The sequence below is a fragment of the Falco rusticolus genome, chromosome 6 (genome assembly GCF_015220075.1).
Source record: "Falco rusticolus isolate bFalRus1 chromosome 6, bFalRus1.pri, whole genome shotgun sequence".
In the NCBI taxonomy this organism is placed as follows: domain Eukaryota; kingdom Metazoa; phylum Chordata; class Aves; order Falconiformes; family Falconidae; genus Falco; species Falco rusticolus.
The window spans coordinates 48,405,438-48,431,968 of record NC_051192.1 but is presented as its reverse complement, the minus strand read 5'-3'; the positions used below and the strand labels follow the sequence as shown (position 1 = coordinate 48,431,968).

The 26,531-nt window shown below is 40.6% G+C and overlaps 1 protein-coding gene across 5 annotated transcripts in view; it reads left to right on the top strand.

The window, feature by feature from the left end:
• UTRN (utrophin) overlaps window positions 1-26,531 on the top strand; it is a 413,274-nt gene that overhangs the window by 94,622 nt on the left and 292,121 nt on the right. For 4 of the 5 annotated variants that reach the window (XM_037392250.1, XM_037392248.1, XM_037392253.1 and 1 more), the window contains 13 exons: window positions 6,255-6,347; window positions 7,731-7,808; window positions 11,202-11,294; window positions 12,166-12,338; window positions 15,730-15,845; window positions 16,937-17,100; window positions 17,676-17,879; window positions 19,033-19,214; window positions 19,948-20,098; window positions 21,516-21,635; window positions 22,383-22,484; window positions 25,528-25,635; window positions 26,211-26,390. In XM_037392250.1, the coding sequence (XP_037248147.1) occupies window positions 6,279-6,347; window positions 7,731-7,808; window positions 11,202-11,294; window positions 12,166-12,338; window positions 15,730-15,845; window positions 16,937-17,100; window positions 17,676-17,879; window positions 19,033-19,214; window positions 19,948-20,098; window positions 21,516-21,635; window positions 22,383-22,484; window positions 25,528-25,635; window positions 26,211-26,390 (1,740 nt within the window). In that variant the 5' untranslated portion in view covers window positions 6,255-6,278. The remainder of the gene's footprint in view (window positions 1-6,254; window positions 6,348-7,730; window positions 7,809-11,201; window positions 11,295-12,165; window positions 12,339-15,729; window positions 15,846-16,936; window positions 17,101-17,675; window positions 17,880-19,032; window positions 19,215-19,947; window positions 20,099-21,515; window positions 21,636-22,382; window positions 22,485-25,527; window positions 25,636-26,210; window positions 26,391-26,531) is intronic. The other variant, XM_037392249.1, reaches the window with a different exon arrangement.

Genomic DNA, 26,531 nt, shown 5'->3' with positions numbered 1-26,531 from the left:
ATGGGAACTAGGGGTGCCTTATCTCTTACTCTCAAATATCTTTGGCATTCATTTATTGGAAAAGTTAGGTCTAATAATGTACCTTCAGTAATTATTGATTTAAAGAACATGTAAATTCTCTGCTACAGGTAACTGGTGACATAAAACTGCATGTTTCTAGTTAAAGAACTGGATGGACATTAAAACTTCTTTAATGGTTAACTGCATATAATTTCATGTTCAAGAACAATATACAAAGAGCATAAATGGTTGTAATAAGATGATAAATAATTTGTGTTAAAAAAAGAGGCTTTGTCTTACTGGGAATTTGTGACTCCCTTTAATTCTCTGTAACTTGGCTCATTAGTAATAAAGGGATAGTTAAGAACGTTCTACTGTGAAATATATTCAAGGAAGATTGCTGCTTTGCAGCAGTGTGTGGCTTTAGTAGAACAAACTGTAAATGTTGATGGATGATGTTTCTACTGTCAGTTACACTGGACTGACTCTTTAAAAAATCTGCTCCGGATTTTGTTTATGTCTTCCTCTATTTCCTGGGAATGCTTTCTGGCAAAGAGAAGGAATGATTTCTGCACAGTCATTTTGGCTGGCCTGGGTGACCCTTCTTTGCAAGTAATGCTAGATGCACACAAGGAAGTGTGAGTCACCCTTTTAAACCTGATCCAGGTAGAGGGGCTGAAAGTCTGCCAGCGGGCATGTGAGGGCTCCTGTGGCTGCAGGGAGATCGCTGTGCATGGGCTCTCCTCAAACCCTGCTGGTGTCTCGCTGGAACTTGCAAAACTGATGTCCGCAGTGACTGGCCTTACCACATATGGCTAGCATCTGTTCTCCAGCTCCAAGATCCTTCAGAAACCGCTGCTGCTGCTGCCCCATGAGAGATGAATCAACAGAAAAAGTGTTTTCTGCTGTGGGATAGCTAGCAAATGTTCTTTGTCTCTTTCCTCCCCTCCTCATGTTAGCATAAAGGCTGGCATCAAAATGTTTATTGGAATAAACACAGCATGGTTGATTAGATCTGGGTCCGATCCTTGTGTGTGAGCCCTGTGGTGGGTTAACAACTGTGTCACCACGCGAAGCTTATAGCAGCCTGAGCAGGCCTAGAGCAGCTTATGCACCGACTCCAGCTTGTATTTCTCTACTTCCCTTTCTCTTGGTCTGCCTTCCTTTCGCTTCCCTCTTTCTTCCTCTTTTCCTTATGCCAGCCCCCGCTGAAGTGAATCAGCTCCTTTCTTGCTGTCAGTGCCAGTTTAAAGCACTGGGGAACCAACGTTGCCTCTGTTCTGTTCTTTTGTTTGTCTTATCAAGCCCTTGTCTCTGCTACAGCAGCCCTGTGTGTGCAGCTCTGCTGGCAAAGCCCTGTCAGGCAGGCTGAGGGAACGAGGTTTCTGCCAGTGTCTTCTTGCTGTCACAGCAAATGTAAGCAAAGCTGAGAAAAACTACCTTCTGTTAACTGGTAAGTGTTCAGCGTGGGGGGTGTGAATGTTTTACACCCTGAGTCGGCACAGTTCTCCTGGTACGCAGCGTGTCCTTTTATACTATCTTTGTACTATAAACGGGACCCTGTTTTGTCCTTGACCCATTATCTGCCTCGTATTTGTACAGTGCTTAGCACAACGTGGGCTGCTCCGGGAGTACTTACCAACGCAACCGTGACCAGCCGTTTGCCCTTGCTGAAGGGCTCAGCATGGCTTGTCACTGTCACTCTTAGAAGGCAAATACTTGGATTTCTTGATCCATTATGCTCAGCGATGGACTGCTGCTCCTTATGGGATGCTGGCGGAGCCTGAACTGCTTTATCTTTGTGTAGTCTTTAAGTATGTAGAAAGTGAGTAAAATACTGTCAGTTCTGAAAAGGAGAAATTGAGATTGGTTTAGCATACTGTATACCAGGCAGGACTCTACGGAGAGAGAGAAATACATACACTGTTTATATGCTGCATGTATACATACATTTATTTGTGTGTGTGTATACCTGTGGGTACAGGCTCTTTTCAGAAGGCCAGATTGCTTTCTGGAGGCTAGGAGTGAGCGGTGTAGGTGTGGGCAGGGATGGCGGGGGAAGCAATACGCAGAGCCCCGTGCCTTACCCTGGATTTCTGCTCCCTCCCAGAGCCCTGGCTCTTGCTGCAGCAGTCTGCCCCAGCATAGAGCTGGTCCCAGTGCTGGCCGCTCCGTCCCAGTGTGGCTTAGGGCAGTCCTGCCTCCATGGGCCCATCAGGTGCCCTGTGGTGGGTCAGAGCCAGGGCTTGGAGTGTTCCTGGCCCTGCTGGAACTTGGTTTGGGTTAGGCTCCCTGACTAAAAGCTCAGGTCGTGCCTTAGTGGTCATGTATTGTGGATCCCAGGTTGCTTCTGCGCTGCCACAGCGGCCTGTCCCTCTAGGCTCAGTGGTGGGTGCTACATGCGAAGCTATGGAGCTCTGCCTCTGCTTTTTCACAAGCAGATGGCAGTGACGGCAGCAGCCTGGCCTGGCTCTGGGCTGGCCCGTGCCTCTTGCAGGAAGTCATGCATAGCCGTTCTACCAGCATTGCCCCAGAGCTTTTCCTTGTCCACTTTTGGGAAGTGGATGTATGGGTCCATCCCTTGGGCTGCCATTTTATAAAACTATTTTCCAGCCCCTTTCTAAGCTTAGTGCACTTAACAAATCGTATAGGTGTCGTAAACTGGGATATGTAGTTGCTGTGTCTGGAAAAGGAAATTAAAAGACTTCCTGAAGCACTGCATCCCAGGAAAGCAGTGCTTTCACTGCTGAAACGGTTGGTCACGGTTGCGTTGGTAAGTACTCCAGGAGCAGCCCACGTTGTGCTAAGCACTGTACAAATACGAGGCAGATAATGGGTCAAAGACAAAACAGGGTCCCGTTTATAGTACAAAGATAGTATAAAAGGACACGCTGCGTACCAGGAGAACTGTGCAGACTCAGGGTGTAAAACATTCACATCCCCCACTGCTGAAAAAGCAGTGCTTTCAGGAAAGCTACACCATGCACTGGAGGACAGAGCAGTGATGTTCCCGATTGCAGACGTGTGGCTCAGACAGCAGATGCTGCGTGGAAATGTGTGTCCAGGTGTTGAGGAAATGCACGGGTGGGAGGAGGCAGCGTGAGGAGAGTAGGGTGCAGCCGTGCACGGCCACTGCTCCCACTGCAGCAGCAGCACTGTGGGCTGGCTTTGTGCCCTGATGGGACAGCTGGGGCTGCCTGGGTGGCCACTGCCACCAGGTGCCTGCATGTCCCTCAGGTGGGTGTGGGAAGCTGGAGGAGCAGGTTTCTAGCTTTCCTGACAGGTATGCTGCTGTGGAGGTGGTGATGGGCTTGGCGGGGTGTGTGCTGCAGCCCTTAGCCAACTTCAGTCACCTTGTGCTTGTGGAAGTGCTTCATGTGAACTGCTTGGCTTCCCACAGAGAGCGTTGTGCTAGGGTTCTCTAAATACTGAGGCTTTGCATGTTGCTGTGTCTCTGAGGATAGTTGATACTTTAATAAACTTTAATAATATTAATAAATTAATAAATATTTAATAAAATACCTAAGGAGTAGCTTAGGTTGTATAAATGATTTAATACTCTTCTGCTGACTCTTTAAACTGACAGCAAGATGTGGTGCTCTGATGGCCAATGAAATTGAAAAACCATTCTCCTGAGAAAGCGAATCTGAATTATTTCCACCATCATAGCAGGGCACGTTGCGTAGGGCTGGAACATACCATGACCTGTTCAAATGAATGACTGAAAGCAGGAAGTCATTCAGCCTGTTTTCATGCTTGTGAAGGGATGGGAAACGAAGAATGAAAGCTGTATGCTCTTGACACCCTTGTTGTACTGTATTAAATGAGGCATCTTTCTGCTTTTTCAGCAGATTCAAATCTTTTCTTTTTTTTTTTTTTTTTTAACCCTTCTGGTCTTAAGGCAGCAAATTTATTGAGGCTATATAGCTATTACATTCTCAGTTTTGGTATTAAGTCTGTTACATGTGTGCATTGTTTTAATTGTATAAATAGAATTAATTGTAGAATTAGAAAGGCCTTACTTCTGTGTGGCCTTTGACACTGTCTCCCACAGTGTCCTTGTCGCTAAATTGGAGAGATGTGGGTTTGATGAATGGACTGTTAGGTGGATAAGAAATTGGCTGGATGGCTGCCTCCCAAGTTGTGATCAACTGTTCGGTGTTTAAATGAAGATCAGTAACAAACGGTGTCCCTCAGGGGTTCATGTGGCGACCTGTAGTGTTCAGTATCTTAATCTGTGACATGTGGTGGCTTTGAGTGCACCCTCAGCAAGTCTGCAGATGACACCACACACTGAGTGGTGCAGCCAGTTTGCAAGAGCGAAAGGATGCCACCGGGAAAGACCTTGCCAGGCTTCAGGAGTTGGCTCATGTGAACCTCGTGAAGTTCAACAAGGCCAAGTACAAGGTCCTGCACCTGCGTCAGGGCAATCCCCAATATCAGTACAGATGGGGGAAAGAATGGATTGAGAGCAGCCCTGCAGAGAAGGACTTTGGGATACTGGTGGATGAAGAATTTGACATGAGATGGCAATGTGCGCTTGTAGCCCAGAAAACCAGCCATATCCTGGGCTGCATAAAAAGAAGTGTGGCCAGCGAGCTGAGGGAGGTGATTCTCCCCTGTACTGTGCTCTCATGAGACCTATACTTGAATGACTTAACAGGTCTTTTTTGGCTTTCACAATGAGTGTTTGAGACATTGCATCCAGTGAAACCTGTTAGCTCCTCCTGTCTGCTATTCTGGATGCATGAACAACGGCCCCATGCCCTCGCCAACCTACTTCTAATGTTTTCCTTGTGGCGATGCAAACAAAACTGGAACCAAATTTTGCTGGCATCTGGGGTAATTGCACTGTGGATCATCCCCTCCTGTTATACACCATAGACTGTACAAGAGGTTTCCCTTATCTACTTCTAGGTATTCCCGTTCTGCTCCAGCATGCTCTAAGGGTTTGGTTAAGTTTCTGTGCAGCAGTGAAGCATCTGAATCATCTGTGAACAGTGCATGCGCTGTAAGGAAAGCCTTGTTCCTTACTGTGCTAGAAGGGCTATAGTTGGGCTCGGGAAGTGGCAATATGTCATGGCAGAACGTTAAATATCAATGTTCGATAACAAATAGCCCGATTTTGGTATTGGTCTGACAGCTGCATAGCTTTCCACACCCTTTACCTACATATATGTCAACATGTGCATATACACATTTTTAAGCATGACTTGTAAAAGTAATTGGAGAATAAATTTTCCAGAAAAATTAATTGAAAAACTAATTTATTATCAGACACTGGGCTAATATCTGTGTATTTTTAAGAAGTGACCTTAGTTATATGATCATTCTCACCACTGTTTAGCTGGCTGATACACACATAGGTATGTTTCTGTACAGGAGATTAAAATATGCCTTTGCAGCTATTCAACTCTGATTTCTTGTGAATAGTTTTAGTAATATCAGATCTAATAATTAAACTGGACATCTAAGAAAAATCCATATACATATTGGAGAAAAACAGGTATTTGCCAGTAAATGGGGTTCAGTGGGCAGTTCAGCTCTTTTTTTTTTTTTTTTTTTCTGATTTTAGCCAGTATTTGGCAATTACTATCAGCTGTCAGGGCAGGAGAAGCTAAGTGCAGGCAGAGGAGATCTATGCCAGCTAATTCATGTCATGGAAGATAGGCCTTGGACAGCCTTCTTTCTGAACAGCAGTGTTACAAAGCCAAGGTGATAGAAAAAGACGATATTGGAGTTTTAGTTATTTCTTAGAAAATATCTCTTTTTCTCAGATTGGCACTTCAAAGGGACACCGAAAGCAGTAGCTTAATTGATCTTCTGGCAGGCAGCAAGTGAATATTACAAAGGAAATGCATTTACTTTGTTGCTGGCTGCTCATGGTTTTGCCTCCTGCTCTGTAACACTTTCCCATGTTAACTTTCTTAGAGTCCAAGAAGTACTGAGATTAAAAGGGAGCATGAAAAAGATTAACGTGATTCTCCTGTCATCTACCACCATTCTTGTGCAGAGTCCCTCCACCTCCAAAGACAATGAATATTAGAAATGTATGATTTAAGGTAGCTCTGAGTTTCACATTTTGCTCATTTTTCCAAGCTAGAGAAAATAATTTATTTGGTTCAATATATATTATACCTTTTGACCTACTAATCTGTGTAAGAGAGCACCAGCAGATATAAAGGAAAAACTACCTTTTTCAGGGAGGTTTTGCTTAAACACTGTTTTTATTACTGCTTTTGTGTCTTTGGCAGAGTGGGAAGCCCCCGGTTAAGGACATGTTCACAGATCTGAAAGATGGAAGGAAGCTTTTGGACCTTTTGGAGGGTCTGACGGGGAAACCTCTGGTAAGAGAAATGTGTAGGAGTCATGTTCCCATTTACTAAAAAAACAACCAACCAACCAACAAATAAATGAAACACACAACCCTGTAGCATGTCATTTTAAAAATTATTTTAATTTATTTAAAAATCTATTCTGCTCGTAGTGTGTTCTTGTTGTCTACAGCTCCAGTGAAAGTCCCATGAACTCCACTAATGGGATATAGGGTCAGGCTGAAGGTAGCTGTGTAACCCTCTCCTGAGGGTTAGCACACTGTTCTGAAAAGCACATAAAACCAGTGGTGGTGTTCATGTTGTGTATGTTTTTAAGAGATCTTTTAAAGATCTGGATCTGGATGATCTGGAAGAGCAGCCTTCAGCTGGATACCTGTGGACCTTTCCTAATAAGCTCCTGAAACATCCCATAAAGAAAAAAGGGAACAGCTGGTAGGCAATGCAAAAGTCTACATCTCCACTGAAAAATCCTTTGTGATTTAGATATAAAAGGGCTGAAAACTCTTCCCCTGCTAACACTGGTGCCTCTTCAGGAAGATACATGAGGCATGGTGAAACCTGTGCCATCACTTGGGATTAAATTCTTGATTACACTATTTATAATAAAGCTCAAATTTGTTTATTGACCTTATGGGGAACCTTCAGCCTTTTAAAATTTCACCTTGCAAGCTGGCCTTGCTTTTTAAACAGATGCGTTTCACTAGTACTTCTAATGATTTGTCGTCTGATTTGAAGTATACTGAGGACAAAAGGCGTTTTTAGGTTTCTAATTCTGTTGATTACAGTGTTCCAAGTTCAGCTCCATGCTTTTACAGTACGACCATGTTCTGCTACAGGAGTTAAATTATGGTGATTAAAAGCAAATGGAGTGGCAGGTATTGTCAAGAGTTGCAGTGGGTGTGTCCCCCCCCCCCCCGATATTAAAAGGAAGGGAAAGTCAGGAAGTATAACTTCTTCCCAGTATGCAAAGGTTTAGCAGGCTTTCAGTGCCAGAAAAACAAATTGCTGCTTGTTCCCTCTTGGGAGCCAAAAAATTTCAACTACTCTGGCAAGCGTTCAGAACCCTCAGATTTTCCCCAGGAACTCCCACTTTGCTGTTGTATTGCCAGTTTATAATTCTGCAGATGCTGGGAATAAAAGTTCTGGATTTACCAAAGATGAACTGAAAAGCATTTTGAATCCAAGGCTTGTCCTGTGCCTTGAATTGAGGAATAATGTTCTCACCAGTCTTAATTTTGACATTGTGGGTGAATTTGTCTGGCTTTTATTCCTACTTTAAAAAAAAATAATCTGGAGAAAATTAAGACAGATTTCCTGTTGCTTGCTTTATCACTTATTTCGTTTGGTCTGTCAAGTTAATTCTGATGTGAACAGATTGTAACTTTTTCTTTTCAGCCTAAAGAACGAGGTTCCACACGAGTACATGCCTTAAATAATGTCAACCGAGTACTGCAAGTCTTGCATCAAAACAACGTGAGCATGTTTACCCACAATTTTTTGACTGACAGTGAAATTTATTCCTGTGTGTAAATGAGTTCAAAATGCAGAGAATAAAGATTTTTTTGGTACCTAAAATGAGATTTCAGTGAGATGGGTAAATTGTTCTCAGTTTTCCTTATCTAATGTAGAATTTTATTAGTTTTGTGAAATCTTAAAATGCTAACTTAATAATGATATTAACTACACTGTTTTGGTGAGATGTGTTCAGCTCCCAAAAGCAAAGGTGGCTTGAAGCTCTTCTATGCATAGCTCGTGAACCTGGCGGGACAAAAAAACTAATTTCAAGTGATGATGCATAACTTGTGCAAAAATCTGTAAGTGTATGACAGGTCTTGTGTGTCTTTTTTTCTGTGTCCTGCTCTCAATGTCCAGGAGGATCTTTCCTTTGACATGACAGCTCTGTGTCAATTCTGTATTGCGTGTTTCTAGTTTGAGGTATGGTACCTGATCAGATGAACATACAAGCAAACAAAGGCCAATCCCTCTTTAACAAAAATGAGAACAATAATAGTTTACCTGGAAGCCAGTAGTGCTGGAATAAAGCAATATTCTTCCTCTGAAGAACAATTCCTGAGAAGTATACGTTCTATAGTTAGCATTTCTATTTGTGAATGTCAGGGCACTAAAACAACTTAATAAAAACATTCTGGCAATAAAATACATCTAATGCAAAAAGGCATTGACATAGTTATGCAAACTGTGGATTGAAGAATGATTCAAAGGTGCTGTATGATACTGCAATTTCCCCTCCATGTTGGTGGACTACTGTCATATTTCTAGGAAGCAGCCAAAGTGGTGGGTGTTTTGGTTTTTTCTACTTTGAGGTACTGTAAATGCTAACTTTTTTTCTAAGGATAAGTAATGAGTCTTTCCAGCTTGAAATTATTTTATTTTATGAAGATAATGAATGAAACAACGTTGAATTATAATTAGTTCATCCTTAAGCTGGCAGGATCTGAGTTTCTAGAAGTAAACAGATGGCGATAGTTAGCTGAAGGTTAAGGTCATGTACATGATTTACACCTACTGCTTAACTTTGTTAGAAAGTGTGTATGTGTTAAGATGAAAAGGCATCCACTGAAAAGCAGTTGTGTTCTGTTGCCTGAGAATTTGTGGACTGTATAATGTTCTCAACTTGAGAAATAATTTATAAAAGTGTTTAAATATATTATTCAAGTATCAGACAAGTCTAGGGTGTAGATGTTCAAGTGATCCTGTGAACCTCATCTATCTGATGAGCGGAATGGTTCTAAGTAATGAATTTCAACTTTTTTTGATTTGTGGACCAAGCTTTAAATAATAATAATTCTGCTGGAAGTCATTGCATATAGCCAGTATCAATCTTCTGTCAGTAGTACTCTGTCTACTGTCAACTTTATTTTATTAATTGTCTTTACTTATGTCTCAGTCATCCACTCACCATCCTAGAGGAGTGCAGTTGCATCCTTTAGAGCACTGGTTTAGCTCAGAATCATTAAAATACAGAAATGGACATGTGGATTATTTTCTTTTATGTATAGTGTAGATAGCAAGAGAAATGCATTATGGTTATTGATGTGCAATTAAAATGTGAAGTGTTTATTGTTACCCATTCTTAGGACTGTTTTTCTTCTATTACAAGTGAAAAAACATCTGGCAATTTAATTGTTTTATTTTTGTGACCTTGACCTTTAGTCTTGCTTTCTGATCCTTGTGTTCTAAAGCACTTTCCAGTGTGTTGCTTAATGGTCCACACTGGTGATTCTTTTGGCCTGTATAATTTAGTTATCTTAAAATATATGCTTTGTATTTGCAGAGAGTATTGCTGTAAGATTCTGTTCAAGCTACTGTAAAAATAGGGAGAGGACAATCCACAAATTCACAAGCTTTCTTAGTGTAATTCCTGTGAAGTATAATTTTTTTCCATGTTTATCTTGCAACAGAGTTTTGATTTGATTCTCCTAACCAAGAGACCTATGGGGAACTGAAAGTTGTCAAGATGATATCAGAAAGCAGTGGGGTTACAAGTACATTTTGCAGAATTGTACCTATTCCTGATTGTGTGCTAAAAGGAAAAATATTAATGGAATACCATTATATACTTACATGTCAGCAATAACCTCTAAAACAAAGTGCAACTTTGTTCTTGTCTATTTTGTTGTTACAGGCTACATCCACTGAGAGCCAGAGCATGGGCTCCTTTACTGTCCTGTGGGTTGTCTGTATTATTTAATTGCTAGCCAGCTCCTTGGTACAGGTTTTGTTTCTGTGACCAGTTCTGATCCCAAGCAATGCCCAGATACAATTCTTAGTGTAAGCTGGGAGGTGTTTATGGTAGGCACTGTGGATAACACTGTTTTGGAGCAGGGGTAAGAAAGGAATTAAAAACTTCCCCATCAAAGTGAAATGCATTGTGTCACTTGCCCCAGGGCTGGAGGATGCTCCTGGCTCAGGTTATTTGCAAGAATGAAGCCCTGCCATCTGCCCTGCGTGGGAGTGTGTTGCGGCACCTGCTGTATGTGTACATACACCCAGGGAGGTACCCGTCTCACCTGCCACAGGCAGCTGTTCCTAGCGCCATCTCCATAGGTGTGGTGGTGACTGATGCACTGTGCTGCTGTTGGTTCCCCCCAGAAGGGGGTTCAGTGCCGCTTGCTGTGTTGGCTGAATGGAGACTTGATGCCCCAGTTCAGTTCAGACTCTAAAGTAGCACCGAGTGAGTATTTGGTAGTGTGCTCTAAACTTTGCTTCTGAGGGCTGAATACTTGATGCAGAAGCAGGTAGTGTCTCCTACCTTATTGCTTACTAAAGTAATCTCCTTGTCTCTCTGTGTTTTTATCTTTTTAGCGATCTCAATTAGACCATCACAGAGTGTGTGGGGTCCTATGCATATAGGAAATGTGAAAATTTTACTTTTTCCCTTGAGCTTTTCATCTCCTTGTATAAACTTGTCCCATTGGGATTGGGATTGTTGGTTCATGCAAAGGACAAACCTGTTCTTAATTACAGAGTTTTCGTGGTTCTATAATATCTCTGATTGTGTCTGGGAGCAGGACTGCTTAACTTTTGTTTTTATTAATATTTGACCCTTCATGTCTGCATTTCTATTGGCAAGTTGTAACTGCCGGTCTGCATCTGTATATCAGAGGAGAGGATAAAAACTCTTTGAGTGGAGTATCTTCTTTGGTGCCATCTTCAGTCGTGTTATTTAAGCAGTTGTTGTGACAAGTGCAGATATAGTACTCTGTAGTCTCCAGTGGTCTCTTTCCAACTACTATTTGTATCAGGGTGTTTGATAAAATGTGGGTAGACAGCCAATAAATGGGGTGGGGTTGTGATTTGAAGCTGTGATAAGTGTTTAATATAGAGTTGATCCAACCTCTCCAGGTGGAGTTGGTGAATATTGGAGGAACTGACATCGTTGATGGAAATCACAAGCTGACACTGGGGCTGCTGTGGAGCATTATTTTGCACTGGCAGGTGAGAAGCTGCTGTGAGATCTCTTCCTTTCCAGGAATAGTGTGCATCAGTCTGCAGGGATTCTCACAAAATTTCTTGGGGTTTTGGTGATGGAAAATACTGCTTCTATTTTGGGCTGATAAACAAAGGCAGGCCGGTGTTTGGTTTCTAATCTTTGTCTATGGGCTGCCTCCCGCGATACGTATTCTCGTATATGCTCAGTTGTACTCAGCCTCTTAGTTTAGTTCTTGCAGGTGTTAATTACAGAGAGGCTTTTTAGGCTGAAGCATTTTGTGTTCCTTTCTCAAGGCTTTTTTGCACTTCTGTTAGCAGGTCATTTTTTACTGTCCAGGTAGCCGTGTTGGGCTTGCGTCTTACATGCTCCTTCATAGGTTCGTTTCTCAGTCTTACAGATTGAATTGCTCCTGATTTATCCAGGTACCTGGGAGGATCATTGAATTCACTTGGGGAGACTTTGTCAGATGCTTATGCATAGTACCCCAACAGTAAACTACTTTGTTGGCTGAGCAGATACCCTTTTTTTGCAGAAAACCGTATTTTTTAGGTTTGCTTACTGGTGGAACCGCAGCACAGAGCAGTGAGAAATACTATACTCCACACTTACTGTAGGCAGCACTGAGAGAGGGGGAGGATTGTAATGTAAGAGTAATGTGTCATCATTACATGAAGCATTACTGGTTCTTATAATCAGTAGAGTGCAAAGATGGCCTGAAGGCTCGTATTGCCAAATTTCATGTGAGGAGTTAGTTTGATTCATAGCTTTTCATGGGAAACACCCTTTCATGATTTGTGAAATTATTGCTTCAAATGTTTTGGGAACGGGGAAAAGTAGAGAACATGTCTGTAACGTGTAGTTTCTGCTGTCTTGCAGGTGAAGGATGTCATGAAGAACATCATGTCAGATTTGCAGCAGACCAACAGTGAGAAGATCCTGCTGAGCTGGGTTCGGCAGTCCACAAGACCTTATAGTCAGGTCAATGTTCTGAACTTCACCACAAGCTGGGCGGATGGACTTGCCTTTAATGCTGTCATCCATAGACACAAGTAAGCAGCAAACAGCTTATCTTAAACCTAGTGAAGTAAACAGCTTTTTCCCCATGTTTTCATGCTTGAGTATTTGACAGCTCCTAGCCTGTTTTGCTGATTCATGTGGTGTTTTTGGTTTGGGTTTTTTCTTTCGGGTTTTAATTTTTTTTTTTTTTTTTTGTGGTAACGATAACAGTGGAGGGATATTGCCAGAGCCTTACAAAGGATGGAGCCAAGGCAGCAGTGTAACACTTGGTTCCTGTACGTGCATACACACTTGCTAATTGCAGTGGATTTACATCCCACTTAGTATGCATTACACAGCAAGCACACTGAACGGGTCTCTGCAGGGGGGGTTGACCACCTCCGCCCCGCTGTACATCCTCCTGCCCTCCCTCCTCTGCCAAAGGAAACCTTTCTTCAGTCAGTTTGCCGTATTTTGAGTAGGAAGATACAGAAGCTTCAGAACGAAGAAATAAGACAGACCGTACCTTTTCTTAGGTTTTTAATATACCGTGCATGAAAGGCAGTGTATACAGTTTTCAGGACAACCGTTGAGCAGAAGAATCAAAGAATAATAGAATTCTTCAGGTATTGTAGAGTATTCGCTAGTTTGTTCATTATACTTTATAAGGAATGGTGCTAAAGCTTCTTTGAAAAGATCTTTTGTGTTCTTTCTGATTTTGTAGAACTCTTTGGTAGTTTAAAGAAATAGTCTTTACAGATTCCTATGAAACTTTTATACCTACTTACTTTACATTTTTTTAAAACTTTTCTTTGAGGTCTACTTCTGGGTGATCCATTCTAATCCAGCGTACTTTAAGAGAAGTCAGCTCATTGCTTTGCAAGGGCTGGCTGTTCTTAACCGTAAATAACCATTTTAACACTGTAATGGTATGATAACGTCTAGAATTTAACCAGACCCCCTGGCCACCAGATATCTGACATGGCAAATGCTTTACAAAACACCCTGAATATTTATACCCAGCAGATATGAAGTGTTCGCAAAAGCATATGATCACTTTGAGCCTGCTGTTCTCTGTTCTTAAGTGCCTATTTGGTGGTCCGTGCTGACTGAAATGACAGGCTCTGTGTCAGGCTTGCTGGCTTCAGGATGGGTCTGCCCTGACACCTGTGCGCCTTCTAGACCAGAGCTGGCTTGTGTTCAGCCTGCATGGATGCATGGAAAATGCCTGCACCACACTGAGGACCCCTGAAAGTTTGGAAGCACTGTTCTGTAAGGTCGGAGCAATACTACCAAAGGTCTCTGGAGTTTAGCAGAAGCATCTTCTCTGAATGGTTTATGCTGTACTGGTGGTTTTCATATTGGTATAATTGGCTGTAGTGGCATAGCTCTGCTGCTGAATGTGTGAAGCTTTATGATGGAGAGAGGGCCAGCTTTAGAAGCACAAGAGATCTAGGTGACCTGAGGGAAGCAGGGGGAGAGAGTTAGCAAAATTGGCTTCAGGCTGTTTGTTGTCCTTATGTGTTGTGACTATGTGCTTGGGCTTTGTGGGATCTGAAGAGCTCTGCCCTCTTTAGAGCACTGTTAAAGTAGCAAAAGCCCCTGCTGAAAACTTTAACCTAACTGAGTAACTGTGCTTTTGTCTCTGGCTTCCCAAAATTTCTGTTACCTGGTTTTGTTGATCTTTGAGCCTTTTATTCCCTCTTCCTGGGAGCCTGGCAGCTGCCAGCACATCAGAATTCAGCTTTGTGGTCCCTGGGCACAAGCCCTTTAGCCAAGGAAGCACCATTTTCCCTACTCTTCTGAGAAATCTTGAGCTGGGTTTAAATTTAGGTTGGCTTTGAAAGAGATGCTTTAAAGGGCATTTGTGAGGAACAAGGTGTTTGAGGCAGGTTGCAGAAGTGGTAGGACAACAAGGCTATTTTGCTTACCCAGGCACTAGTGCTTCCCTGCCTAAGGGTCTTTTTCAATATTGCTTTTTTAATTTAGCTTAATATGACACATCATATATGAGAATTTTTGTGGATCCCATTATGAGGTTTAGTAGCTTGCTTTTCTCTTTATATATCTATCAACAATTGTTAGCAGTGTTACCTCTTGGCTATAGTATCTATTAACTTTGTAAAAAATTCTGCTCTTTGGTACAGTTTTCTTGGTCATAGGTAAATACCTAGATTGCATCATATTGAAATTTGTGCTACTACGGCAGCGTGCAGGTAGTGCGTATGCAGTATGCCTGTTGCAATGTCATTTTCAAAGTGAAGAGTCTTTGCTAAAGCTTTATGTGAATCTGTAGTTATCCTTGTTGCTTTGTGCATGGAGGTACAGTATTCTACTAGCTTCTGTATGGTTCTCTGCATATCTCTGTTCGCTGCTCACTGCACCTTCCTCTGGCTTTTTGTTTCTCAGACCCTGCTGTCTTATGGCCTTCCTGTTTCACAAAGTGTAATGACTTGACAGATTTAATTTAAAAGATAATCTCAGGTCAATTTACAACTGAATTAAGTATTAAAAGAATTAAAGGCAAGCCCATATCTTCCTCCCCAAGTTCTATAAAGCTCAGAATCAGTAGCAGTGTTTTAATGAGAAGCCACTGTTAGAAGGGAATGGCAAGTATTTTAATGGCTCTATAGTCTTCCTGCTGTGCTGCTGCTGCGCTGGGCTGCTCATGCCCTGTTGGTGTAGGTATCACTGCTGACTCTGCTTCCTGCTCCATGCTCCTTGAGACCTGCCAGAATGTTTTGGGTGCACTGGACTGGAGATTTGGTTTGGTTAATGCTGGTGTGAGATGGAGGCTGCTGACACTGTAAACTGATCAACTTTTTGGCCTTATTTTCATCATGGCTCTTATGAGCACTTGTGATGGGAATTTTTTTTTTTTTTTTTTTTTTTAATGGGGAAAAAGGTGGTGTGAGCGAGCAGGGGTGGAGACTGCTGCTGCTCCTGGCTCTGATGGTCTAGGGTGGTCTGCTGAGCCACATCACAAGTTTGGAACAAGTCTCTCCAGGAACAGAGTGACACTTGATTACCCAGGATAGCCTGATGCAGAAAGCATGTAATAACAGTAATGCTGTGAAAGAAACAGCTGAAGAAAACTGGTTCTGGAATAAATTTTAAACACAGTTTATTTTCTTGATAGTAGTATTTAATCTCCTCTTGTAGTCAACGTATGTGTAGAATACATACAACAGAAGGGGCATGTTGCTGCAGATACGCAGTCTGGTAATTTATTTGTGATTGCAGGATTTTCACTACTAAAAAGAAAACATATATTTATATTTATGCATTTGTTTATATGCACTTATGTTTATATTTTGTGTTTGTGCATGCTTATTTTACTTAGGTAGCTACCTTCATATCCATAACTTCATATTCTGCGTGGTAAGGAATTTTTTGTTCAAATAAAATTTACTGTTTTCTTTCCTGTTTTGTCTTTACTTTTAGACCTGAACTTTTCAGCTGGGATAAAGTTATAAAGATGTCCTCAGTTGAGAGACTGGAACATGCTTTCAGCATAGCCAAGAACCACTTAGGAATTGAGAAACTGTTGGATCCTGAAGGTGGGATATGGATATTTTGATTGACCAGAAGCTTTTTTTTTTGAGCTCTTTTGAAAGAAATATCTTCTATTCATATTTACTATGAACACAAATTCCAGCAGTTTTGTGCAGTGGTTTTCTGGTTCAAGCTCTTAAATTTGTGTTTAAAAGAATATAACTTGCAGGGTTAAGGGTATGTCTGTGCAGGCATATGCTTTGGCGGCTTGAATATTAAGGTTCAGAATGACTTTACCATTCAGAAGCGGTATACAGAAGGTGAAGTTGGTTCCCTGGCTTTGTTTTATTTTAGGTAGGTGTTCTTACACAAGGGTCTGTGTTTTTCAGGTGAAGTAGAGCATTATGTAGAGCGGAATACTGTTAAGAGCTCATGATCTTTCGTTTTTTCTACATACATTGAGACACAGTAGCTGCTGGTGTTGTGAGTGCATACCATGTAGGAATGCTTACCAGGAAAATTTTCTGGCTCCTTTTATAGTTCTGAGCTGTCACTCTGCTTTGAAGTGAGCCTCCAAAGATTCATTCTGTAAGACAAGATCTCAGACTTTACAGATTCAAGCACCATCTTCTTTTTTTTTTTTTTTTTTTTTTTTTAATTAAAGAGTTGAATGGGTAGCACTCATAAATAGAGAGATAAGTTGGTGAAAATCTTCCATATGAAAAGTGAGGAAATGAACTGACCAATGCTGGGAGTGGGGATAGAGCCTAAGTGGAAATGTTTGTTTGTGCAGGATACTGTCCCTGGACTGCATTTTTGCTTGGGAGATGCTCCAGAATAATTTTCCCCAAAGAGTTTTTTCTTCCTTAGTAATTTCAAGTTTGGGCTTTTCAAAAACATCATGCCTTTTAATGTGAAAACATCATGCCTTTTAATGTGAATTCACCTCTAAGTGTAGAGATCCTATTTTTAAATTTTTTTTCTTTCATACTACCTTCAACGTCTCAAACCTAGCCTTTTAACTTAAGCTTACTCAAGGCTACTTAACAGAACCTGGGGTTTACACTATATGTAAAGTCTTAACTGCATTCTAATTATTGATTTAGGAAAGCAGCAGCTTCATTTATTTTCCCCATATTTTATCTTTTTGATGCAGATGTTGCTGTACAGCTTCCAGACAAAAAGTCTATTATTATGTATTTAACCTCTTTGTTTGAGGTCCTTCCTAAACAAGTCACTATGGAAGACATCCGGGAGGTGGAGACCCTTCCCAGGAGATACAAGCAGGAGTGTGAGGATGGAGAGTTCAATTTGCAGCAGGTGTGTTTGTCAGCAAAGTCTGCCTGGCATTTCTTGACTTGTATTTTTAGCTGGTCTTCAGGCTTGTCAGTTATCTCTGGGACATGTCTTCTATCTTGGGCAACACAGTTGGGAAAATAGGAAAAAATTGTAGCATATTCTTTGTGATTGACTTGAGTAATTCTGTCTTCCTTTTCCCCCTTTCCTGATTCATGTACAAAATCCTGTGTGCTGAGGTATAAAGTTCCATCTGTGCTGTGCTTCCTTCTTCTGTTTCTTACTTGTCTTGGCAAGCTGGAGAGGGTGGCCCAAAATCTTTAACAGAGTTTGCCCCAGGACTTGTGGCGGTGGTAGTGATGGGTTTTTCTTTGGATGTGAGGTCCACTGTTAAGTTGTCTTTTCTATACAGGTTGGTTATTTTAAAATGAAAGTTCAGTAGTGGTGACTGTGGCCCTTCTTGTTAAAATGTACCCAGTGATTACTTTTAACATTTTTAGGAAGCATTGAAAGGGATCTTAGCTGTTCTGTTTTTACAATCATTTGGGAAGGAATCTTCTGTGCCCTTCTAAGACATTGCTTTTCCCTTGGCTGCCTAGGCTGTAGCACTTGAAGAAGAGCAGGGCAGATCTAGAGCAGAGACTCCCAGCACAGTGACAGAGGTGGATATGGACTTGGATAGCTACCAGGTTGCTCTGGAAGAAGTTCTCACGTGGTTGCTGTTGGCTGAGGATGCATTTCGGGAACAGGAGGAAATATCTGGTGATGTTGAGGAAGTCAAAGAACAATTTTCCACCCATGAAGTAAGCTTCTCTTGAAAATTAATTTGTTGTGGTGTGGTTTGGTTTTTTTTTTGTGTATGTGTGTGTGTGCGAGCTGCAGAACTTCCTAGTCCTTATCCAAAATCTGCCATTCTGTTTCTTTTGATGTGCTTTTTCTAAATTGAAAGCACCTCTGAATGTATGTGGTGGTCGTTTGTGTGGGGTTTTTTTGGTGTGTGGTTGGTTGTTTTTTGTGGGTTTTTTGTTGACAAAGAATATCTTCATGAAGGTGAATAGATCTTTTTAGGAGACCTTACAGTGGAACATGCTTTGAAACTTTAATGTATTTTTTTTTTTTTTTTAATCAGCTTTCAGTGGCTGGCTCACTGGTGTCTATAATACAAAGAAAGTCTGATCCAGGCTGATTTGTGCTTCTCTTCTGCCAACTACTAAAAAGCCTGGTCAGCCTTATGTCACTTGCTGTTAAATAAGGGCAATGCTGAAATTGATATTCATGTCAATTTAATTTAGTGGTCTCCCAGTCATGATTAGCATACTTTATTTCAGAAATATGTATTGTTGCTTCCAAATTATTCTTGTTTCCAAATTATTTTGTTTGGGTTCTATTCCAAGTCTGAACAAATGTTCTAATGTTGCTAAGATTTTCAAGTGTCATGTTAGATGTTTTAGTTTTCTCCTGTGACAGTTTACTGTACACAGCTGAATTTAAAATCTGAGTGCTGATTAATATGAAGATATTTTTTCCCCTTGTGCTACAGTTTTTTGACACTGGGAGCCAAAGGAAGAGGTGTTCTGGATTTATAGTAAATGTGTGAATTTTTAATAGTAACTCAATTAACTTTTCTTTGCTTTCTTTTGTTTTAATAAAACTTCTGTTTTATTTTATTAACACATTTGTTCAAAGGCTGTCTTATTACAAACAGCTTTTTCTCTGAGGTAGTTAGAGCCAGTTGAGAAGGAAAAGCTATTTTTACTGGCTCCAAAACTTTTGTAGGTCATGAAGAATCTTCTGTCATAGAGAGGAACAGGTCTGCCATGCTTGTGTGTGTTTGATGGTGCCAGCTCATTCTGCAGCGCTGTTTCAAACATGACAAAGTTTAGGACATTTACAAATTCATAAACTCATGTAGGAGCTCACAGATCACGGTGATGAGGTTGGTTGTACCCTTTCCAGGGTTTTATGATGGAACTGACCGCACACCAGAGCAGCGTGGGCAGTGTTCTGCAGGCTGGAAACCAGCTGGTGGCCCAGGGAAATCTGTCACCTGAAGAGGAGTTGGAGATCCAGGAGCAAATGCTGCTGCTGAACTCCCGCTGGGAGGAGCTCAGGGTGGAGAGCATGGACAGGCAGTCCCGGTGAGTCATGCTGCAGGACTGACCTCTGGTGCCTACTGAGTCTCAGAGGAGTTGGTTTGCATCCATTTATAATTTTTTTTTTTTTTTAAAGATTTAGCTCTTTAGTTTGTGACATGAAATCCACCTTCTTCATACTTTCCAATGTGAAACAAAGAAATGAATATAAGTGGCATTTCTTGTTTCTTATATGAAAGTGTGTTGTGACTGTTATGTTATGTAAATGTACCAGACTAAATTTGTGGGATCTACATGCAGTAGTTACATAAATGTGCTTTTAATATTGTTTCAGTAGTTTAAGTTCATCAAGAAAGTATTCGGTAGATGTGGATAGCTATGTGGGTGTACACAAGTAAAAAGCACTTAGAAGATTTTTTTTCTCGCCTGTGGGTTATCAAGCTTAAGAGCTGCACACCAAGAGAGAAACTGCATTTTGTTGCAGCTCTCAGCAGAGTCTCTATTAAAGGCAAATCCCTGTTGCAAGAAACAATCCCTGATATAAATTGCATGATTCACTAACTTTTGAGAAAGATATGAGGATACTTAGCTGTGTTCCTTATTTGAATGGGGAATGTGGTTTTTTTTTAGGTTTGGTTGTTTGGTTTTTTTTTTTTTTTTAAATGATAGCAAACTGGGTTATGAATGGCCTTGCTTCTTTCCTATAGGAACTGGAACTTAGTCTCTTTCCTTGGGAAAACTGTTTCTGAAATAACTCTGCTTGTGCTTCCCCCTGCAGTCTGCACGACATGCTGATGGAGCTCCAGAAGCAGCAGCTGCAGCAGCTGTCCGACTGGCTGACGGTTACAGAGGAGCGCATTCAGAAGATGGAATCTCAGCTTTTAGCGGAAGATTTGGAGTCCCTTCAAAAGCAGCTGGAAGAACATAAAGTAAACCTTTTTGTCTGTGATATAACACACGGGAGAAATATTTGAAAGATGTGTGTGTTGGTGGGTTCCTTAGCTAGAAACTCGATTGTGCAGGAAGTCATATGTGGCTGTATGCTGAGGGGCTGCATCTGATGTTTGGAAAAGGATGATGGGGCAGAAAGGAATTGAAAGTTTCTGGAAGTGCTTTCTGAACTGAACGCTTGAGCACTGATGACTAGAGCAGAAACTGCTACCTTTGCTTTTGTGCGGGAAGCAAATCCTGTAGTGGAAATTGTGTTGCCCTGACTGTGCAGGAAACAAGGCCTCTCTCCAGGTCTGAGGGACAGTATGAAATTTTCTGTGGACAAACTTGCCTTTAATGACTGGCAGGCATTTCTAAAGCATGCTTCAGATTTTCTGATTAAAATAGTGCAGGAGGTGAAACTATCGTGAAGGGCCTCCCAAGCATAGACAGTGCTGTCTGATGTGCACAAAATTGGAAGTGGTCTGTGTCTCAGTCAAGTTTCTGGATGTGAATTCAGCCTTTCTGGCCTGCAGTGGTTTTTTTTTATTTTTGAAGGGGAAAAATGGCCTTTTATTGCTTGTCATGGTTGCAGCTTTGGTTTTTGTACTCAGTACTGAGGTTTGACCTTCTCCCCAGCATGGGACATACCTCACAGGGCAAGAACTGCGGAGTATTTATAGTCTGTGTAATTTCCTGTCTTACATTTGCATTCTGTCTTCAAAGTCTGGGGAGTTTGAGGTGTGTTGCTCGTGGAGCAGCTCAGGATATTCTGGGATGAAAAGTGATATTTACAGTACTGTAAAGGCATATTGATCTTGCAGAGATATTTCAGAAGTAGGCTTTAACATGGAATCTGTTATTTTAGAAGTTGTATGAATATTTAAATCTACAGATTATTTCAAACTAATGGGAACTGTGTGCTTTCTGCAGATTTTGCTATTGTCTTTGAATGTAATGATCAGTTATAGCTCTGTTGGTATTTATGAGAATTATATTGTCAACTATTAAAAGGCAGATGTTCTTTAGTGATTTTTTTCCCTGTTTGGCATGCCCTATGATACTTGCTTATTAACAATAATAGATTTTTATAGAAATACTTAAACTTTTTTACATATAACAATAGACATGTAGAAAGTCAATGCAGTTGTCATGATTCTCCTAGTTAAGTATGACGCATGCCGCTTAAAGCACTCCTTCATGCATTCCAGCATTTTAATAGAACAGTTTTAGGTTCGTTTCTAGCAGTCTTTTGCTTACCTTTATTTAAATTCTGCAGTGATTCCCAGTGGTAAAATCTGTGCGTAACTGTTGAATCTGAAGTACTTTGCTACAGCCGTTGTGTTAGTCGCTGTGGCCGAAATAGCAGGTTAGCAAATTTATTCAAAGTTGGTAACCTCTGATTTGTTCTTCTAGAGCTTGCAGAGTGACCTAGAGGCAGAACAGGTGAAGGTAAACTCCCTGACGCATATGGTTGTCATTGTTGATGAAAATGGTGGCGAAAGTGCAACAGCTATTCTGGAGGAACAATTGCAGGTCAGAGCTCCCCCCCTTTTTTTTTCTTTTTAACTGTAGTAGAAGGCATTTAAACCTTTGCATTTAATTGGTAATCAACATTTTTGTGTTTAAAGACAATTTATCCTAGAAAGTAATTTAAAGTAATTATTTTTTAGAAATGATATTAATGTAAAGAATTAATAAATTTGCTCAGGGTAAAACCTGCAAAAGGCCTTTGACTGTCAAGCTCAATTGAGTCAAGGTGTTTGCATTCCCGGTGACTTAGGCGCTTTTGTAATGTATCCTTTCAGCAGTTTCATTAAAGTGGGAAGATGCACAGTAAAACTCTGACTTCATGTAAGTAATTTTCATTAGGAAGTTAAAATCTGATGGGAAAAATATTTGAAGTCATGAGCACAATTAATCTAGGGAATATTGTGTGAAGTATTTTCCCATTTTTGTCAGGAGCTAGACTGTAACCTGAACTATAGGGAGCGTGAAACAGAATTTATTGAAACGGAATTCATGCTACTTTGTTCGCTCTTTTTGAAGTCAGTCAGATAGCTCGCTGACTTCAGCAAGAGCAGAGATAAGGCTTTAGGTGAATGCTCTTGAAAGTTTTAACCTCCAGCTTTGTGCAGTACAACGATGATTACTTGCAAGGAGGTAGGTAGCTATAATGTAGAAGGAGATTATTGTGAAGTAGAAATTATGCCTTTGAATAGCTGATTTTTGAGCTTCCTGTGAGGCTCATGAATGTTCATGAGTGTTTCTTGCTTTTTGTAGAGGCTTGGCGAGCGGTGGACAGCAGTTTGTCGTTGGACTGAGGAACGACGGGTCAAGTTGCAAGAAATCCAGCTTTTATGGCAGGAGCTGCTGGAAGAGCAGGTTAGTAGCTCTCCAGTGACCCGGTGACTGGTTGATTTGTGGAGGGAAAACCAACCAAACAGAAATCCCCAAATCTCTTAATAGTGTTTAACAGCTCTCAGAAAAAAAAAGCCTTGAAAAACTAGATTTTGTGTTATTGTTTGGGTTCCCAGCATTTCTTGAGGAGTAGAGTAGTGCAGCACAAGAGAAGTATTTTCTGAGGTTTAGGAAAGAAGGTTCATAACTCCTTGTAAAAAAATTTCCAAGGTAGGTTGTAGCGAAGAAGTGGGAATATTCATGATAGCAAAATGACAGTGAATCACAAAATATTTGGTGGTGTGGTAATTACAGGAATTTTCCTAATTTATATGGTATATGTGCTTCCAAGACGGATACATGTACACAACTGTGCAATCACCTAATCAATAGATACTGTTTTCAAAATCAGTAACATAAAACACCTGGTTAATATAGTGAAGCATGCAGCTTGTCTCATTTTTCTGAGTTTAGGCACATAGTTGAATTGTGAAGAAGATAGTATTGTGAGTTTTTCTTGCTTTGGTATTGTGCATTTTACATATATATATATATATATAAATATAGTGCTCAAACACAAGTTAACTAAAGGCATAAAAATATGGTAACACAACTACATGTGTTAGGTTTGCATGCCTAGCGCTAGAGCTTGTTTTATGTCTCAGCCTAAAATATTTGATGGCTTTTCCTTTGAAGGTTTTACTTAAATTGTTTTGTTTTCTTAAATGGTTGTACTTATCACTGTAAGCTATTGTTTAAACTCTGTGGTACACACAGATTGTTTAGACATTTGAAAGAAGTAGAATGGTGCTGGTGTAGCCGTTGCTGTCAGTTGCAGCCTGGTTTCTTTGAGAGAGCTGTTTTGTCTGCATCTTTTGAGTTGCATGTGTGTTTCTCTGTGACCCCTTCAATATCTATTTGTAGTATATTGATAAGCTGTATTTGCAGTTCATGTGATCTTGTTCATGTGGACCCAAGGTTCAGATTCTGGTTTAAGCAATATCAAATATCTATATTTATATATATTTCTTTAAAATACGGCGCTGGCGTTATGTGTACACGCATACAGAACGCTGTGGGCTAACACTTTCTGGAAGCTCTTCAGCAATATAAGTCTCTGAGTTGAGAAAAAAGGATTCCTCAAAAATCCTTGCTCTTTATGTCAAGGTAGGGACTTAAGTTCTCAGATGTCAAAACAGACATCTCAGTTTTGATGACCCAATGTAAACATGTTTCTACTCTCTTCCACCTTTGTATTTGTCTGGGGAGTGACCACTCATTGACTATTACAATACTCTTACGAGTGTCATCTTCTTTGAGTTGCTTTGCGTGCAGCTTTTTTAGGTTTGTATGTAATTATGTTGCTCTGTAAAAGTGAAAAAAATTAATTTGTGTTTATTTAATGTGAAATGTCAGATAGCAAGTGATGAGGAAACAAGTTTATTTTAGGTGGTTTAGATCGGCCCATGTTTGCATTCATTGTTCAACTCTGAACAATGCATTTCTTACTAATAGGTTTGAATTACAGTTCTCTGTCCTCAAGAATTACCAAGTGACCTACAAAAATTACAATTTGAAACTAATTAAAAACTTCAATACAAACACTTTGTTAACACAAAAGTAACTACAACATTTAGGTACTAGCATTTTCCATTTCGCCAACCAGATGGAGAGAAGAGCAACAGGCTTTTTGTGGCTGCCTATAAAACTTTTGGAAACCACACTGCCAAGTCAGCACAATTCTTACCGCTTGGGAAACAAATTTCTCAATCAGTGCCAGATATTTCTTTGCACTGTGATAATTGTTTCAGTTTTCTAGGGAGGCTTATCTTTGACTGCTGATTTAGCAGAAATTAATTGAATATGTTGAAGAGATTTTAAGCTCCTCTTATGCATAAAATATGTTGGCTGGGATGCCAGCATTATTTTTTTCAGAGACTATATGTGGTGGTATAACTTTCTCACAGCTTTATGACATTTCCACCACCATCCTATTTGCTGTCTGTATGTTTCGTGTATTTGTTTACATTGGCAATGTAAACTGCCTTAGCTCTTTTGCCCAAAGGTTGCTGTAGTGAGTTCTGGGACAATGCCAAAAATGCACAGTGAGACTGAAGAGCCTAGTGGCTGTTGTAAAGTGTGTTGTTCAAAGAACAAAAAGCTCTGCCTTGCTGTATCACTTCATATTATTTTTTAGATAGAGGAGTAGCAGTGCACCAGTGGCTATGCAACCGAGCCTGATAGACAGCTGCGTAATCCTAGTCTATGGAGATGGCTGTGCAGCGGCAGCAATATGTTGCTACATTATAGCAAATGTATAAAATCCTTCCTGATGCTTGATGCCACTTATTGCTGGAGTTCCCACAGCAGTATTGCGTGACTGACAAGAAGTAAGACCTAGGACAGGTTTCCTAGAAAAAAAAGTGGAAAAAGTTCAAGATCTTTGAGTTTGTACTATTCAGAGCAGACCACTCCAGCTTTCAGTAGTTAATGAGATAGTGTTTGCTGACGGTATTTCCCAATTAAAAGTAGGTACAGTAAACAGGGAGGTGACTAATTTTGACTTTTTGACTGACTGCCTGAACTAAAAGAGCTCTGAATTGCCAGCGCTGTTGCTTCTGTGAGAAAATGTTTGTAGTGGCTGGTTTTGAATCACAGAGAAAGAAGGGTTTAGAATGAAAGAAAGCCTATATACCATTTCAAGATATTTAATTATAATATAATTTGTAAGTCCTGTGTCAGCTTTGTGGTGGATTTCTGGTTGCTATAAATAACTTATTGTGTGTGTGCGCTGTGATATATCGGGAAATAGTTTTGTTGAAATTGTTTTGATGGAAGGTATTACTTAGTTCTCTGATACAATATTTTTTGTCCCCTTTATGTATTATTTTTGTTAATGCCAACTGAAATTCCTGCATATAAAGACTATAGAACTGTGCTTTGAATGCAAAGATCTTAAAGAAGGAATTGTCAATACCTGTTTGACAAACTTGGTATTTTCCTGTGCTATTTTTGTTATGATCTGCAGTGCTTATTGAAAGCTTGGTTAACTGAGAAAGAAGAGGCTTTGAGTAAGGTACAGACAAGCAACTTTAAAGATCAGACAGACCTGAGTGTGAATGTTCGAAAACTAGCAGTGAGTATTGCTATCCTGCTCTGTCCTGTCAAATCTCATAGATTAAATAAATGGCAAATTACTAGTTTGACCCCGGTAGGCGCTGTGAATGCATGATACCTTGGAAGCCAGGCCAAAATTCTCTTCTTGCCAGATTCTTTCACTTGAATTTTAAAAATGTTACAATTTACTCTGTGGCCATTCCAGGTGGTTGCGCCAAACTTTGGAACAGCTGTGCTGGGTTTTTGGTAGAATTTGGAGTTTATTGCAGGCCACCAGTCAGCTGTGTTTTTGAAAGTGTAGGTCTGTTTTTGGTAGTGTTTTTTTTAAAATGCATTGGTTCTGCTTCTACCTGAACTAATGTAACTCAAGAGATACTGCAAATTGCTCTAGGAGCTGTTTCAGGGTAAGAGTGTCTTAGTGCTGCTTTGCCCAAAAGAACTAGTTTGAAAGCTGTGATGCATCTGGCTCAGGTAGTACATTTTCTTCCCTTCCCAGCACTGTGCCTGCACCCCCCACCCCACCCCGCCCCAGATTAAAAGCTAAGGGATGGCAGAATACCTGATCTCATCTTTAATGTTTTTGTTTTGCTGCAGATTTTGAAGGAGGACATGGGTATGAAACGGCAAACACTAGACCAGCTGAATGAGCTAGGTCAAGATGTGGCCCAAATCCTTGGGAAAGGCAGAGCATCCAGTAAAATTGATCAGGAGCAGGAAGAGCTAACTCAGAGGTGGGACAGTTTGGTTCAGAAGCTAGAGGATTACTCTAACCAGGTACTTAAGAAATGTTTAATACTTTTTAGCTGTTTAGATTCTGTATGTATGCGAACTGTCAGCAAAATTGCCTAGGCAAGTTCTTGGCATGAGGCTAGAGAGAGGCAAGTGCTCTTTCACGTGGGGCTGACTTTTATCTGC